General features: G+C 33.0%; 1 protein-coding gene across 1 annotated transcript in view; it reads left to right on the plus strand.

Moving 5' to 3' along the window:
* Positions 1-2,891: 2,891 nt before the first annotated feature.
* Positions 2,892-17,464, plus strand: part of LOC148277538 (uncharacterized) — a gene marked incomplete at its 5' end in the record, with an annotated part of 122,801 nt that continues 108,228 nt past the window's right edge. Inside the window, one exon of the mRNA XM_088232752.1 lies at positions 2,892-3,244. Coding sequence (XP_088088878.1) covers positions 2,892-3,244 — 353 coding nt within the window. The remainder of the gene's footprint in view (positions 3,245-17,464) is intronic.

Raw genomic sequence — 17,464 nt, forward strand, 5'->3', positions numbered from 1 at the left:
ATAAGCATTAAAGTTAGAGCAAGAACGATAGAGGAAAGAGTGTTGTGCATAGTTAGTGCTACAGACTGGCAGATGGAACAAATACTTATTTCTCGTCGCGTGAAAGGGGACATTAAGATTAATTTTGGAGAGTAGGTTAAAAGAGTCTACTTTATTATTTAATAATTTATGTAAATAGCATATTTCAGATACAGTGCGTCTATTTTTAAGGGTAAAAAAACCATTTTGTCGGCAGATTGGCTGTAAGTACTAAGCGTTTTATTTTTTTTATAATCCAGGTATTTAAAAATTTTTTGTTGAACATTTTCAATCCTTTCTATGTTTGTTATGTAGTGTGGTCTCCACACTACGGATGCAAACTCCAAATTACTGCGTACAAAAGTTTTGTATAAAGTTTTTAAATGTATTTGGTTTAATGTATGTGTAGAACTACAAACTATTATGTAACAGGTGTCAACCGCCCCCTTACAAGGGTTCAAAGCTTTAAAAGGTCAATACGGACTTAAAAAATAAAAAAATATAACGTTTAAAAATAAAAATAAAATTTGACCATGTGGACGTTTGTTTTTTCAAATGAAATATTTTTCATGAAATTCTTTAATACTGTTTTTTTTGACAATTTGATTTTAGTTTTCCACAACAAACAAACAAAACAATCCATCACGTCGTTTCCCCGTAGGCGTAGGCAGAGAGGATAGAACGCCATATCACTCTATTTTGGCATACAGACCTCGTTTCCTCTACATTCATACATCTTCTCATGCACGCACGCCGATTGTTCCTACTCTTGAGATGCCCATCTTCAAGTATTTGATGGACTTGACCGTGCCATGTCTTTCTCGGTGTTCCTCGTTTTCTGCATCCACCAACATTCGCATCGTAGATCCTTTTAGCCGATCTTTCGCTGTCCATTCGCTCTACATGTCCAAACCAACGCAGCACCCCTTTCTTGATTTTGTCGATAATGCATGTCTTAGCCTTAAACTCTTCACGGATCTCGGCATTTGTGCACCTATCATACACCGTTTTACCACACATTCGCCTGAGGGATCGCAATTCGACAGCATTCAACCTACTTTCATAATTATTTTTCCAATTCCATACTTCGCTCTTATACATTACAGTTGGAACTAGAACTCCGTTGTGAACTGCTAATTTAGCCTCCTGCGATAAAAATTTGTTTGCCAAAGTAGATTTTAGTGCACCGTTTACCCTGTTCCCGGCGCTCACCCTCCTTTCAATATCTTTCTCGGCCTTTCCGTCCCTAGTAAACATACTTCCCAGGTACACAAATTCTTCTACCTGATTCAGAATATCTCCGTTCACGCTGATCTCACATTTAGTTATATTTTCATCCCTTTCAAAAACCATCACTTTCGATTTATCAACATTCATAAGCAAATCGCTTTTCTTTCATACATTAATAAAATACCGTTCTGACTAATGCTGTTTTTTTTTTCTTTTTTTCATGTATATTTACTGAAATATTAATTTAAACATTTAAAAAACTAAAACACAGAAAAAATACAAATGGTCCCTTCTGCCACCTGACTACCGAAATTATACAATATATACACTCCGCCGCTTATTCGCACATCGATAGTTATTTGTGATTGAGCTACTGGACAATATTATGTAAAATTTAATTTACCATCCATTGTGCACATTCTCTCAAAGACGAGAATTTTTCAAGTATCAGTCACTATATTATGGGGCACCCCTGAGAATCTCCCATTTTTCAACCCGAGAGCTAACAAAGTGAGTAAATAACGTGTAATTCCTTCGTTATTACCCGACTATAAGAGTTTGTTTTACCGCGATCGCAAGTGTTCCCCGATCTTAATTTATACACTCCGTTTAGCGTTTATTGTACGCAGCGTTGCCAGATCTACCGATTTTTCGGTAGATCTACTACCGATTTTGGGAGCGATCTACCGATCTACCGAATTCGATTGAAATTCTACCGATTTTTATACATTTCCTTGTTTTTTCCACAGAACAAAATTTCAATGCAAATAAAACTAATTCATATTATAATAATTTATTGCTTGTTTGCTCACTTCGATTGTCATTAGTTGCTTATTTAAAAAAAAACTGCTTATCTATCGTACATAAGTATACAATAAATGATAAATTAATTATGGAATTGGCTAGTATTGTTGAATATAATATGGTAAAATAAATCATGGCATAGAATTTCATGACATTATTGAAAAATGTATATATGTCTATTTTATGAAGTGAAATGTAGAGTGATTACTTTTCATATTGAAAATAATATAAATGGTTTTATCTTCAGTTAAATATCTATTTAAATTTAGTTGATCATTGTTTTAATTATTTGTTCAGTACTTCAGCAGTTAGCAGTTTTTATTAAGTTTTAAGTTTCGCTGAAAGAACTTTAAAACGTTAATTATTTTATTGTTTGACAATAAAAATACTATATATTTGGATAAAATTGTGTCATTCATTCAATAAAATAATATTTTGAATTTTAATCTATGCATTATATTATTATTTTTTATAAGAACCAACTCAAATATTTCTTTTCTTAAATGAATATTTGAATATTGAAATGAAATATTGTAATTTACATTTTTTTGTCAGAAAAAGAAGACATTATAAATCACTATATTTTGGTGATTAACTTATTGCAGTCCTTTTGGTTTTTAATTGTTCATTTACTAAGCGTTTTCAACTATTTAAAGCAACGACCTTAGGCAAAACGGCGCTTTAATTTCGAACAACTGTCAAATTAATTTTTGCCCCCCTCCTCCCCTCCTACCCCCTCTCCCGTATCTACCGATTTATTTTTCTGAATCTACATTTTTTCGCTTGATCGGGTCTGGCAACGCTGATTGTACGCCACTGTTCGCTGCACTTCTATGTAGCTCCGTGGAGGGGGGCACACACACCCAACTACACTCCTGACTGCGCGCGCACCGCACCATCTTCTTGGGCTAGGTCAGTAACTCAGTACCGCTCCGGTCCCCCGGCGGGCAGCGTTCCCAAGTCGGCAGCCACGAAACTAATTCAAATAAAGAACAGAACATTTTCAAATAATAAAGTGACGTTTGCACCGGGACGTTCGAAATCGAAATTCAAATTCAAAACCGGCGGGTTTTGCGTGCATCTGTGCGTCGGACGCCGCGCCGACGCGACGTCGACCGGACGACCCGAAAATTTCCACACGTACAGAAAAAAGTGCAGAAAATCAACTATTTTCAATGAAATCTACGAATATGTAAGTGATAATTTGGGGTATTAAGTTTATCTAATAAGAAACTCTCCGAAAATTCGTTTCCACATAATATTTCATTGTGTCGGGCGCCGCCCAGCGTGCGAATTTTAAACTAAAAATGAACTTCATAATTTTATTGAACATGCATTTTTACATTATTTTTATTCGAAGGCATAAACCTTTAATCAGACATTTAAATTACAATGTATAATTAATGCTATGTGACGGAATAATTCCCTTTTTATTTATCACATCTATATTATAAAAATCATTAAAAACTCCAAATAAAGTTATAACAAAAAGACAGTGTTTAAATATCGGGAAAAATAAATGCAGTTTTGGTGAAATTCAGCTGAAGGAAAAGAAAAAAAGGCATTTATATCATTTTATTATAATTAAGCGAAAAAGTCGCTTTGTTATCGTTAAAAAAAAAAATAATTTAATCTATTCTCTTTATTGCGCGATTAATAATGTCATAAGACACTATTTGTTCAGACTGCAGCGCACTGTTGTAAAATCAAAATGGTGGATCGTCGTTACAACATGCACAAGGTAAATCTCAATAAAATTAATTATCTATATTTACCACGCTTAATATGTCATTATCTGTTTCGAACGTTACGTATATGAGCTAAAAATATGATTAAAATAATCATTTCGTTGACATTCTACCATGCTTTGACCTTAACGCTAATTATTTATAGAAGATAAGTATATTTATTTATCTAATGAAATAATTTTTTATGCTGCGTTTGCTTAAACGTTTTTTTAAACTTTCTACCCCGTTTTTTTGTGTTTCTTAGCGTTCAATTGTTTTATCGCCGCCTGAAATTAATTCAAGATGGCCGCCGCGCAAGGAAATGCAATGCATATATATTACGTCCACATAGATACAGCTTTATCTAGTCTAGTGCACCGGACGCCAAGTCGATAAATGCGAATATTCCTTTCCCAGGTAACGCCGGCCATGTTTCTTTTTTGTGCGTCCGGAAAGCTCTCTATTTTTCAGTCTTGAGTCTTAATGTTTCATGTGAATTAAATATATTTTTTCGGACATTTCTGCGTTTAAATGGAAACAGCAGGTAGGTGCCTTATTACAAATATCAATTTAAGTCAATGGAGAGGGGGCGTTTTATGAAATAAACTATGAGGAAGTTTAGTGCTACGGGAAAACGGGTCCAGAGTTCCGAACCCACTTTACCCCACTTTTTCTTAAAGTAAGTTACTAATAAATTCGTTGAAAATGGACCCAAAATTTTTAATATTTTGGTAAATCATAGGAACGGAATAAAATTTTATATATAAAATTGTGCAACTATATTTCCATACAAATTTAAAGTATTTACGCACAGTAAACAATATTTTCTTACGCACAGTAAAAGTTAGAGCATTTAATTATATTGTGAAATTTCTCGAAAACGTACAAATTTAAAAAAATAAAATAAATAAACAACTTTAAACTACGGCTTAAGTTCATACGAATCTACTAATGATAGAGTGTTGTGATAGATTTCCGGTTTCCAGGAAGCCGAGTCACCAATCAGCAGAAATAACCCACGAGAACTTGTGACGTCACAGGCGAAGTAATTTTCAAAAAACATTTTTTTTTTAAACTCTTAAAAGACTGGTAAATAATGCATTTGTGTGCGGTGATGTAACATCGTGTTACCACAAGCAAAAGACGGAATATTCTAAAGTTCAGATATTTTTAAAAAAACATGGAGACATACTGTTTAATAGATTATTTTCCTTAACGTATTCAAATAAATGTATAATTTAGCCCTGTTATAGCACAATAAATTAAAAAACAAAAATAAGCCGCTCATATTACGCGCGTGCGTCCCCCGTCACTGTCATCAACCGACGGAAGACTGAATCTGTTTTACACAACACCCGCCACAGAACAGCGTCTCTGTCTTTCTTCTAATGAGTTGTATCTTTGTGCTCTCTCTTATACAGTTGTGTTGCTGAATTAGCGAACATTCATTCTTCGCGTAGAAAGGATAAATATTTTTTGTTTTAACATCCAGCATAGATATACAGATGTTACTTTCCAAATCCGGTGTGAAAATGTCCATTTGAAGATTAGAAAAAAAATACAAGTTCATCATTTAAATAAATAAGTGAGATATATCAAGTCTTGTATCGTTTGTAGACTCACCATAGCCGATACACCGCAGCAACATAAGAGTTAAATTACCGATTTTATTATTATTTTTTATTTATCTTTATTTTAAATATTGAAATAGGGCACACATAAACATATTCTTATGTGTGCTCCAATAATAAATTAATTTACAAATTATTTAACACACATTTCTTAACCTTCTGCTTGAGTTCCGTTTTTTTTCTTAATAAATGTTTTTTCCCATTACATAATATTTTTTAACAGCCTTATATAAAATTAAATTTTGTTACTTTACCTTTTTTCTAAATGGGAGTCTGATTTTTATCTTTTCTCTTGTATTGTGATTATGTTCACGTTTGTTTTAATCATTTTGTTTTAATCATTTCCGAAATACTGTGTTATTTTAAAAATTAATAATATTATACACAAACATCATCGTATGACAGGCGCCGTGGCGCAGTTGGTTAGACGGCGATCTGTGAAACCGGCGTCGCGGGTTCGATTCCCGCCAGTTGCAAGAAAAAAATCCAAAAAAGATTTTTTCTCAATTGGTCTGGGTGTTGTGGTGTATTTTTCATTACCTTCTTCCATATCCCCTTTATCCCACCTGCTGACAAGCCTTAAAATAGATGCTTAGCGGGTTATTCCTTAAAAAAAAAAATAGTAAAATATTCTTTCCAATTTACACTTGTGTGTCGGCTTTTTTTCAAACTGATTCTTCGCTGGTCTGTCTTCAAACCGTATTTTAAAAAAAAATATGTTATTATATCATTGTCGACTGCTTGTTTCTTTAAAATAAATAAATGTAATAAAAAATAAACAGCTTTCAAAAGTTTCATTTTATCCTATGTTGGTCTTGTTGCAGAAACAATCGATAAAATCGACGTTTCGTTGTCCCGTTTTCCGCACCCCAAAACTGAACCGATTTTGTTGTGTTTTTTAAGGAAGAGTATGAGAATGATATTTGCTATGTCGGTATTATTTCAGTTTTTTCTACATTTTCCAACATATCTGTATATCGTACGTCCGAAGACGGCAAATAAAGCTAGGCGCTTTTTTTTGGGTGGTCCTAGCTCCTATTGGAAACAATTTATAAAAAAAGCAAAATGATAGAAACCCGCCAATGGTAAATATCTATCAGTGGCGAGCCGTGATTTATTTTATTGGTAATCTATAAAAAATGTTCATTAATTTGTACTAAATATCGGTACCTACATCTTCTCTGGTCTCAATCCTGGGATTGGCTGGCAGCAATTACATTCATTCTTCTCCTCCATTCCTCCCTGTCTTGTGCGGCTCTTTTAAAGTCAGCATATGATGAGCAGCGCACGTCCTCTAATAGGTCCTCCGGGTACTCTCGGCGTGGGCGTCCCCTAGAATGTGTCCCCTCGGTCATCCCCTCCATTATGACATGCAGGAGGCCTTCTTGACGTATTACATGGCCGATCCATCTCGCTCGCCTTTCGGACAAGGTCCTGAGCAGGTGCCTTCCACCTTCGATTCTTTGGAGAACCTCTTCATTTGTAATGTGGTCTCTCCAGGAAATTCCTAGTAGTCTTCTATAGGACCACATCTCAAAAGCCTCTAGTCTCCGTTTATCTCTTTCGGATAGGCACCATGTCTCGCAGCCATACATAGGTCTTGATTAGGAGTATTCTTAGTTTTAGGTCTATATTATTTGATTAAATTATTTTTGACCTTTTATTAAATGCAAGTCTAGCTTGATGTATACGGCTGTCGACCTCGCTCTTAGACCGACCGTCCCACGTTATTTTGCTCCCGAGGTAGACAAACTCCTTGGTGTTCTTTAGTGGTATTCCCGACATCACTGCTCTCATCTGGTGTTGCATTCGGCCTACAGTCAGTAGCTTTGTTTTGTCTTTATTTATCTTCATACTGTAGTTATTTTGAATAATGCTTTCCATAGTTGTTAAGGCCTCTTGCAGTTCTTCTTCACTTTCAGCAACCATAGCAATATCGTCAGCAAACCTTATCATATCCACCTTTTGCCCGTGTATCTTTACACCTTCTCTGTGACTCATCGTCTCTCTCAAGTCGTCAATCGCACCCTGTATATAAGCGTTAAAAAGAACAGGTGATAGTGAGCATCCCTGTCTTACCCCTTGTCTTATATTGGATTCTTTTGTATCATCGTCACATCTGATTATAGCGGCCCCATTCTTGTATAGCGCCTGGATTATTCGTCTATCTCTATATTTCATATCAATTTTCTTTAAAATCTCGAAGAGTCTTTAAAATCTACCTACATAACATGTAAGTAATGTAATTATAAAGGACTATTTTTTTTGTGGTTCTGTGAAAATCAACTCAAACAACAATTATTATTAACTACGCGATATACGTAGCTTTATTCTACACTATTTTAATACAATACTAAACTTCTACAAAAGTTTATCAACAAATACCACAATAACATTCAGCAGATATTTCCATATGATCTCTTATTGACAGTACTGTCAAGACTTGGGCACTGGCCGATTTCTTTTTAAATGAATAATGCCTAAAACGGCCACTGCGAACGCCACCTGTCCTATGTGATACATAATATGTCAACGGTATCTTATCAAAGAAAAATAGTCCTTCGGAAATAATGTTCGAAATACTAGTTTCCAAATAGAGAATCTTCTAAAAATATTTGTAATCTGCAAGTTTGTTTTAGTACTAAAAAAGCCGACTTGGGTTAAAGACAAAAAATACAGTGTACTTTTTTGTATGGAAGAATAAGCTGAGGTAATCGGCTAGTTTCGTCGTTCAGCGAGAATGGAAAAATAAATAACAATTATTTTATTTATTTTCCCATAAACATAGTTACTATAAATTATTATTATTAAAAGTCAAATATAATGGTAAGCTGTGCATAATCGCTTATTTTGACGATTCGCCCCTGATATCTATGGTGTGCAAAAAATCACTGCTCAAGTGCCATAATCCAGGGAGGAAATACGAACTTAAACGGCTCTTATCAACTAACCATGTGATGTAACATATCGTGGGCATACAAGAGAAATTGACCAAGTGACCAAATCATGTTCAGGGGAGCCATTTTAGTGTTTTTCTAGAGTTCAATTGCTTCTCAAAGATCAGCCTTTTAAAGTAGGTGGTTGATAATTTTACATTATATGTACGGTACTTTCAACTTTAATGTCAAGTATAAACGTATTTAAAAATCATTATCACTTTTACATAAAAATATAAATAAAAATAAAACTTAGTAAGAAATTTTGCAGATCATCATTTTTGTTTCGTTCATTGAGGGAGGTAGTATTTTATTTTAAAACTATAAATTATGTTTTTGGATTTTTTTATTTCAAACATGATTTTTTTTATATTTATGAAGGTTTTTTTTTTTTTTTTTATTATATTGAAAACATATTATACATAATTATATACAATATTCCCAAGGAGTTTTTTTTAAAAAAAACTCATTTAGGGACATACAGATAATATTTTTTTTAGAGACGTTTTTAAATTTTAAACTATAATATTATTTAACAAAAGCAGAAAAATTAAAATTATGATATACTACAAATTAAAAAGGGTATGAAAAATACTTGAAAATAACAGAATAAACAGAATACTAGGCATGGAAATAAATTCAAAATAATGTTTACATTATGCAATCTGGGAAAGAAAATTGAAAAAGTTTAAAAATTACATGTATGTATATATACATACTGAACTAGTACAAAATAAAATCATTTTTTTTAATTAACAAAATATGCGCACACCCAATACAGGTTAATTTTTTTTTATCAAAAACGTTGAAAAAATTGAAATTATGTATACAAGCCAAAAAAAGTATATAAAAAGAAAAAAACACAAATAACATTTAAATAGTATTAAAAATTACATATACAAGCAAAAACGGTGAAATATTAAAAGGTATATGTTCAAGATGCGCATTCTCTATAAACTAACATTATTTATTCAAAGTACTTCTGGAAAAAATAATTCTTCAATTCGCACGTCCTGTTTCTATATTTTGAAAAAGGTACTAAATAGAAAAATAAATAGGTTAAAAAGAAATACAAAATTAATGAAAAATAACAAATAATTAAGAAGTGTTACGAAATAATCTAAAGAATAAATTTTATTAATGATATTTTTATAAAAAAACCGTATCTGTCAAATACAAAACGTATACTAACTTACTAACTACTAACTCTAATTAACTCTTCACTGGTGACATGACACCTACAAGTAAAATTAACAAACTGTTACTTGGTCAATTCTTTGGATCTTAAATTTACCAATAAAAGTGACTATGTGTGTTGGTCAGTTTTACTTGTAAAAAATCTGTGAGCTTCTATTAAATGGTCACACATTTTACGAATTAATTTTATTTTAGAGTGTCGGATCGACTTGGCATTTTTACCAGTCAAGCATTATGCTAATACGATGTCAAAAAAACAAAATCTTAATTTCGTCATTTTTGCAAATGGTTACTTTTACTTGCATAATCGCGATATATGTAATATACTCACTTGAGGCGGGAAAATAGCCTCGAAATTTCGAATATTTTAATCAATCATAAGAACGCAAATATGAACCTATTGTTTTATAAATGGAGCCAGTCGGCAGGTACTTAGGCGATTAAAGTTTAACGAGCTGACAACCTGGCAACATTCCTATCCACATATCTCTCCATTGGTCACTTATGCGAGGTGTTGATTGGCCGAATTCCAAGATTTATATAAACAAGCGAAATATATTCGTTACGCATCGTTTTCAAACTATTTCTATATTTTGCACACTCCGAATCCCTTACCACTACTATCTCGGGAACATATAGAGAGGAATAGAGAATGATGCAATCTCCTATCTAGTGTAGTTCAGATCCATTGGTGATGTCAATTTTAAGATATTTGACAGGAACATTTTAGGTTATGTACTATACAGAAAAATAGAGAAAGATGCAATATATATATATATAATTTATAGAATTAAGAAGAGTCCAGAAGGAGCGTAGAATCATATTTCAATACATCGGACTGTGCCTAATAATTCCCCCACTATGCCCCACTTTCGCCGCGCGCATTCGTGAAGTCGCCGGGTAATGTAAGGTAAAAGAAAAGCAATCTGTCAATTTTTCTAAAACTTTATTGTGCATGCGGAAACATCGATTGACACAACATAGTAGATAAGTAAAGGGTCATTTAATAAGAGTAATTGAATTAATGAACTTTGAACTTAAATTATACAACAAATTTTATTTTACATAAAAAAAATATTTTTATATCATATTAAATAATATTTCATATTTTAAAGATAATGTCGATCAAATGTCCTCTACGGCATTGTTTAATCCGAGGTCCAATTTTCATTATTTCTCTCATTAGATGAGCAAAGTAGGGTAAACAAATTTACTTCCCTGGCAACACTAACGAAATTTCCATTTTGTTTCTTCGACAATCTGACAGATGGAAAAATAATTCAAGTTTTAAGTAATGCATTTGCTCCTTAAACATTCGTTTGTTAATTACACATGAAATGTGATGCCATCCTATTTTTTCAAGATCCTAATAGTATTTTTACACTTTAAAAGGACAAACTCGGCATAGTTGAATTCAAATCAGAAGTAGCGTATTGAGAGACCTTTTAAAACCTAAGCCCTTGTAAAGCAGTGCCTTCAAACTTACCCATACACGCGTAATTACAACTGAAAAAAAACCCACACATATACGTTTTGTAGGAGTATACAAATCTGTTAATATGAAGATAACGGGCATTGGCAGTTCGTGCCTCTACCGACATTGGCCCTTAGCGGCGCCACGATCGGAACAAAACACTACTTATCCGAATAACATTTGGCGCATTTTTCAAACTTTACAAATAGTTACCGAATATGTCAAATTATTTTTTGTTATTGTTTTAATGAAATTCTAGTAGGGTAGGCACTGCTTTTGTGCCTATATGGAACGCACGCCACTGCTTCTGCGTACAAAATGGAGTGTTAAAGATATCAACACTATTAAAATTCTCGTTAAATGCTTCACATATACGGGGGATGGTAGAATGTTTCCGATGGTTTGTTTTAATAGTACGAATATAGAAAACATCAGACAGTCTAGTTGGTCTGGAGGGGACACGGTAAGCAAGAAGATGACTTAGTTCTGGGGAATCAAATTTATTATTTACAATTTTGTAAAGCGGAATCTGATCGAAAATATCTCTTCTGTGTGTTCATGAATCATATTTTAATGAAGCTATATAATTTGGAAAATGCAAATGAAATTTGTGTTCTACTTCAATATTATGTATCTTTTTTGGGTGATACCGTGTATGTTGGATTTGATCCGACGTTTCGGCTTACATTGCAGGAGCCATCTTCAGGGAAAACTGTGTGTTTTATAGAGAAATGTATGTGTTTATGTACTAGTAATTTGTACCGTGTCACAGTCAGCAGTAGGCGCATTTCTAGTTTTGTAGTAAAGAATAATTATGTTTATGTACTAGTAATTTGTACCGTGTCGCAGGCGGCAGTAGGCACATTTCTATTAGTTTTTGTCATATGTAGTGCTGGGAACCATGTTGAATTTAATTTAAGCCCGTCGTCTTTGTTTATATTATTTGGATGTCTGTGTATTTCAATTGCCTCTTTTATTATTCGTGCACTATAATTACTAGGTTTATGTAGAATTTTTGGTTCAAAGGCGAAAAAATGTCCTGTGTCTATAAAGTGTTCCGCTATTGTGTTCTACTTGTTTCAGGATTTTTTTTGAACACTCAATTCTATTGTTTTTCAATTTGTAAACAGGGGACCAGATAGCAAATGTACATAAGTTTTAAAAAGATTTGCACAGCCATTCTGACATTACTATTGGTACGCACAGAGGTGGGTGAGCCCTTCGTTAAATAAATAAAAATCAATATTCTCTGATCAAATCAGTACATAAATGCAATTTCAGTGGATGCTTTAAATGTATTATGAAACATAAAATTTCATTGCCTTTTGAAATTTGTCGAAAAATATATTCATTAGGGATGCGCAATTTATTTATTTAAATTTTTATTCCAGTAAAATGGCTATAAAGTGCAGAGCCAATTCTACCATATAAACATATAAACGTGAACATAAATATAAATATAAACAAAAATATAACAATAAACATAAATATAACAATAAATATAAATATAAACATAAAATAAGATTTTATATTGCAGCACTTATGGTGGTCTTAACATATCGCGCCATCGCTTGAACAACGGTGATTGGAGCCACTCTGCAGTGGCTTGGAGAATTTCGTTATTAGGCTTTTTTAGGCGTTCCCATAGGCTCCAGGCTCTTTGGCGAAGCAGGGCAGCGAAGGTGTTTATTCGTCCAGCTTTAAACATTTCAGAGGCACTGCAGTACCTAGGCAATCCGAATAATTGTCGGTATGAGTTTTTATACGTGATCCTTAATTTATTCCACGCTCCTTGCGTATAGTTGTTCCAAATTTCCGCTGTATACATGGACGTCAAATACGAAGTAAATATGATTTTCTTCACTTCGTTACTGCATTGAAAGAAGCGTCTCGCTAGCATAGAGGCCCTGACATTAATGGCTCTTCTCTGTCTCTCTATGTCCTGATCGTCTTTACAATTATCAGTCAGAGGCAATAAAATGGCCTATTCGTTTTTTGTTTACATAGTGTAACGATTGCCCGCAATCGCCTATAGTTCTTAAAATATAGCTTGATTAGAATGACAGCTGTCAAACTAATTTCATAAGGGATGGGAAATTACTGATCACCGATCAAATCGATTTTATCAGTTATTTCATGAAATCATGAAACTCGGTTTCCGAAAATTGATATAAAAAACGCAAAAACAAGCCTATTATAGTGTGTTTAACACAATTATTCACCAAAAATTGAGACATCTATACTTTTTTCATGAACAACATCAAATTAATTATTTTTTTATTCGATCAATTTGTCTATCTCTAACGTTTTTGCAAAATGATGTAACTTTGTAAGAACGTCGTTAATAATTAGGTTCATTTAAGTTTTCTTTTAGTTTTAAAGCTGATTTTATATACTAATGTTAATTTATGTTTCAAGCATTGTATTAAAAAATCATTAACACGCCAGATACAAATGATTTTTCCTGTGTCAATATAAATAAATCCTTTGACGTTACTACAAAGTTATGTTGTCACTTTTTCTGACAACTGTCATTCTACTCATGTTACATTTTAAGGACTATAACAATGCTTTAAAACGCCGATGTTTGATAATACACTATATTGCTTTCATATCTTCTTAAATGTTCAACGCAATATTTTTGCGATTTTTGAACGATTATCCGTCTTGCTTTACATGTGCACATTTTTCTTCCTTTTACCGTAATTGAGCACAAATGATTACACATATAAATAACATTTAAGTTAATACTTAATATTTTTAAAAAATATTAGTGTTTTGGATAGTTAGAACAAAATTATACACCTCCTCTCTTCCCCTTCACCTTCCCACTCCGACGATCCCACGAATCTCCTTCCCAACTACCTCTTGTTAAAAAATTGGCAGCCCATCCCTGGGTACGCATATCCTTATTTATCCATATTACATCTCTCAGACACCTATCGGGGTGTAATGTGTCGACATTATTTGATGCTTTGTTTACCTGTTCTCGGACTTCAGTGTACAAATCGCTATGACTTCTGATTTCGACGCCCAGGTATCTTAAACTCAGGAACAGTTCCACTGGCACTGGCTCCTTGTCAATAGTTAGCTTACACCTTATAGGTTGTCTGGACTCTGGATACTGTGAGTTTTTTTGTTTTGCTTGATGATATTGACATGTTTGGCCATTGTGACACTAGATGGAACTTATTCTGCATTCTCTCTAGGTCATCCTCAGATTCAGCTATTATAGCTGCGTCACCTTTATAACATATCATATTGATTGTTTTATTGCTTATTTTGTAGCACAGTTACAAGCCAGTTTTTTTTTGTTTTGAAATAATAAAGGATGTGAAATAGATTTTTGGCATCCCTCTTAAAATAATATTTTCTTGCAATTTGTTGTTTTTCAAATCAGTATTTTTAAACCACATTTTGGCGGCCTTCGTGGTGTGGTGGTCAAGAGAATTTACCTACGCCCGGAAGGTTCCGTGTTCGATTCCCGGCGAGAACACAAAAAAATAATGCCATTTTTCTCAAGCCCGGGTGTTCTGTGTTGTAAAAGGACCATTTATATGCCGATGATTTGCAATTGTGTATTAATTTCGAACCCGTCGACATTGTTGAAACACATAGAGTAATGTCACTTGCACTCGAGCATATCTCTTCATGGACATCTCATAAATCCAACAAAAACTCAAATCGTACTTGTTGGTAGTAAACAAATGTATTCAAAAGTGAATTTTTCCACACTTCCTCTTTTTCAAAATAGACGGTACAGAAATTCCATTCATGACTTCAGTCAAAAACTTAGGTATTATCATTCAGAAGCATTTAGGGTGGCACGATCAGGTTAACGAAGTTAGTCGTAAACTTTATAGCAGTTTGCACTCACTTAAAAGGTTACAGAATTTCTTGCCAATTAATGTTAAGCAAACATTAGTCCAGAGCTTACTTCTTCCACTCCTTGACTACGCGGATGTATGTTATCCAGATGCTAACTCTGAATTGCTTGATAAGTTAGAACGGTTGCAGAATATTTGAATTCGTTATATCTTTAATCTTCGCAAATTTGACCACATAACCGAGTATCGCACGCAACTACACCGGCTCAGTATCAGGCATAGAAGAAACATTCACATTCTATCACTTCTTCACAATATTTTAAATAATCCCACTTCGCCTGTTTATCTGAGAGAGCTCATCCAACTTCTTTCACAACACGGACTATCTCTTCGTTCTAGTAACGAGAGAACCCTTTTAATACCCTGTCATCGCTCTAATTTTCTTGCCTCCTCTTTCACAGTAGTAGCCGCTCGATTGTGGAATAATCTACCCACTAATGTTAGAGACGCCCCTTCTTTATTTACATTTAAGTCAAGATTGAAATGTCACTATCTAAATATTTGAATTGTTCCTTTTATCCTTCTTCTTTCCTTCCCTTCCCCTCTCCTCTCTTCATAGTATAGTGTTATTTTTTTATATTGATTAATTTATTATTTATTTTTATTTTGTTAATATTTGTTTTTAATTTTGGATAAAATTGTAAGATTCAATATGTCCATGTACTTGTGATTTTCTTAAACTGAACGGTTTGGGTAGGTAGGAAGAAATTGCCTTAAGGCAATATGCCCGCCCTTATATGTATATTTATTGTATATATATATATATATATAAAGTGTCAAATAAATAAATAAAAGGACGAACTAAATAATAATAATAAATAATTTTAATGTCCCCTTTCACGCGACAAGAAATAAGTATTGGTTCCATCTGCCAGTCTGCAGCACTAACTATGCACAACACTCTTTCCTCTATCGTTCTTGCTCTAACTATAATGTTTTTTTTCATCTATTGATATATTTTAAATACCCCTTAATCTATTTTAAAATAAATTAAAACTTATTATTTTTGGCTGCGATACGATCCCACTTACTATTTAATGATGCACACTCCTGAACACTTACTCCCACACTAATACACATAACCACACATCTACACTCACTCTCATACAAATACACATATTTTGTTGTAACACAATTTAATAATATGTATGATTTTTATTTAGAAACTTTGCTGGTCTGTCTTTAAACTGTATTTTTTTCAAAAATATTATTATATCACTGTCGACTGTTTGTTTCTTTAAAATAAATAAATAAATAAAAAATAAATAAACAAAAGAAAACTTTTTTTGAAGTAGCGTGGATCTGGTATGTATTTAGCCAAACTTATCACAAAACATTTATTTGCATGACGAGCTTTCTGATAATGTCAATTTCGTTTTATATTTTTGAAGAAGGTAGTCATCATTTAAGTGCATTTTACCTTTGCCATATGTCAATAATGGCTTGTTTTACAACACACATTATAGTCACAAAGTGGTATAATACCCCAGAAAGTATTGATGACCACTCTGTGGACGTGTGCGGTTTTTGCTCTAAGTAATCGGTTATACGGGCATGTATATTATATTATTTTTACGGTTTTGTGGATAAGAGCATCTGGGGGCAATTACAATACGAATATATGGAAGACTTCACCATTCCCATGACGATATAGTTGAAGATAAATTCTCCTGAGCGATTACGAAGATAAACTACCGACCCTATCTTAATTTTTTGAGTAGATACATTAATTAATTTATTTATTTATTTTATTAGGTAAACAAACAGTATGTTCACATATATTGCCAATTTCTTTGTATATTAGTGTAAGAAACTCACGCACACACCAAAAAAATTGTTTACACTTAATACAATAATTTAAATTATGTTCAATATAATAAATGTAAAAGAAACGAAATGAAAAAATATTTATATAATAATAATGTTAAATGTCTGCTTCTCTCAAAATTTCAATAATTTTTGACCTAAATTTACATACATTGCCACAAAAAATATCAGCCTCGGTAAATATATTGTTATATTGGTCGCATATTCTAGGTATTGTAGATTGTTTAAAATAGTTTGTTGACGCGTTTTCAGTGTAAAACAAAAGATTTTGTCTTGTCGGTCTAGATGGCACACGGAATGGAAGTCTTTCTAGTAGGTTAGGAGAATCAATTTTATTATTTATTAATTTGAATAAAAATAACTGGTCCAACATTATTCTTCGATTTTTAAGAGAGTTTATTCCATGGTACTGCATACTTTCAGCATGATTAGAAAGGTTAATGTTTAACCGGTAGTCGACCTGCTTAAAAAAATGTTGTTGGACCCTTTCTAGTCTATTAATACTTACATTATAGTAAGGTGACCAAATAGGAGTACATTATTCTACCTGGGGACGAACAAATGTTTTGTAGAGTTTTGTAATTAATATGTACAAAGGGCTCAAGTTCCCCAGTGTACACATTTATTTATTTGACGGACTTATGCAATAAAATTAAAGCTAGGACAAAAAAAATAATATTACTACCTCAAGACAAGATCCGGTTTATCTTAGTGAATTTTTAAATCTATAAAG

Source organism: Micrasema longulum, unplaced genomic scaffold, assembly GCF_059751315.1.
Source record: "Micrasema longulum isolate JH-2025_06_02 unplaced genomic scaffold, ASM5975131v1 h1tg001016l, whole genome shotgun sequence".
Lineage (NCBI taxonomy): Eukaryota > Metazoa > Arthropoda > Insecta > Trichoptera > Brachycentridae > Micrasema > Micrasema longulum.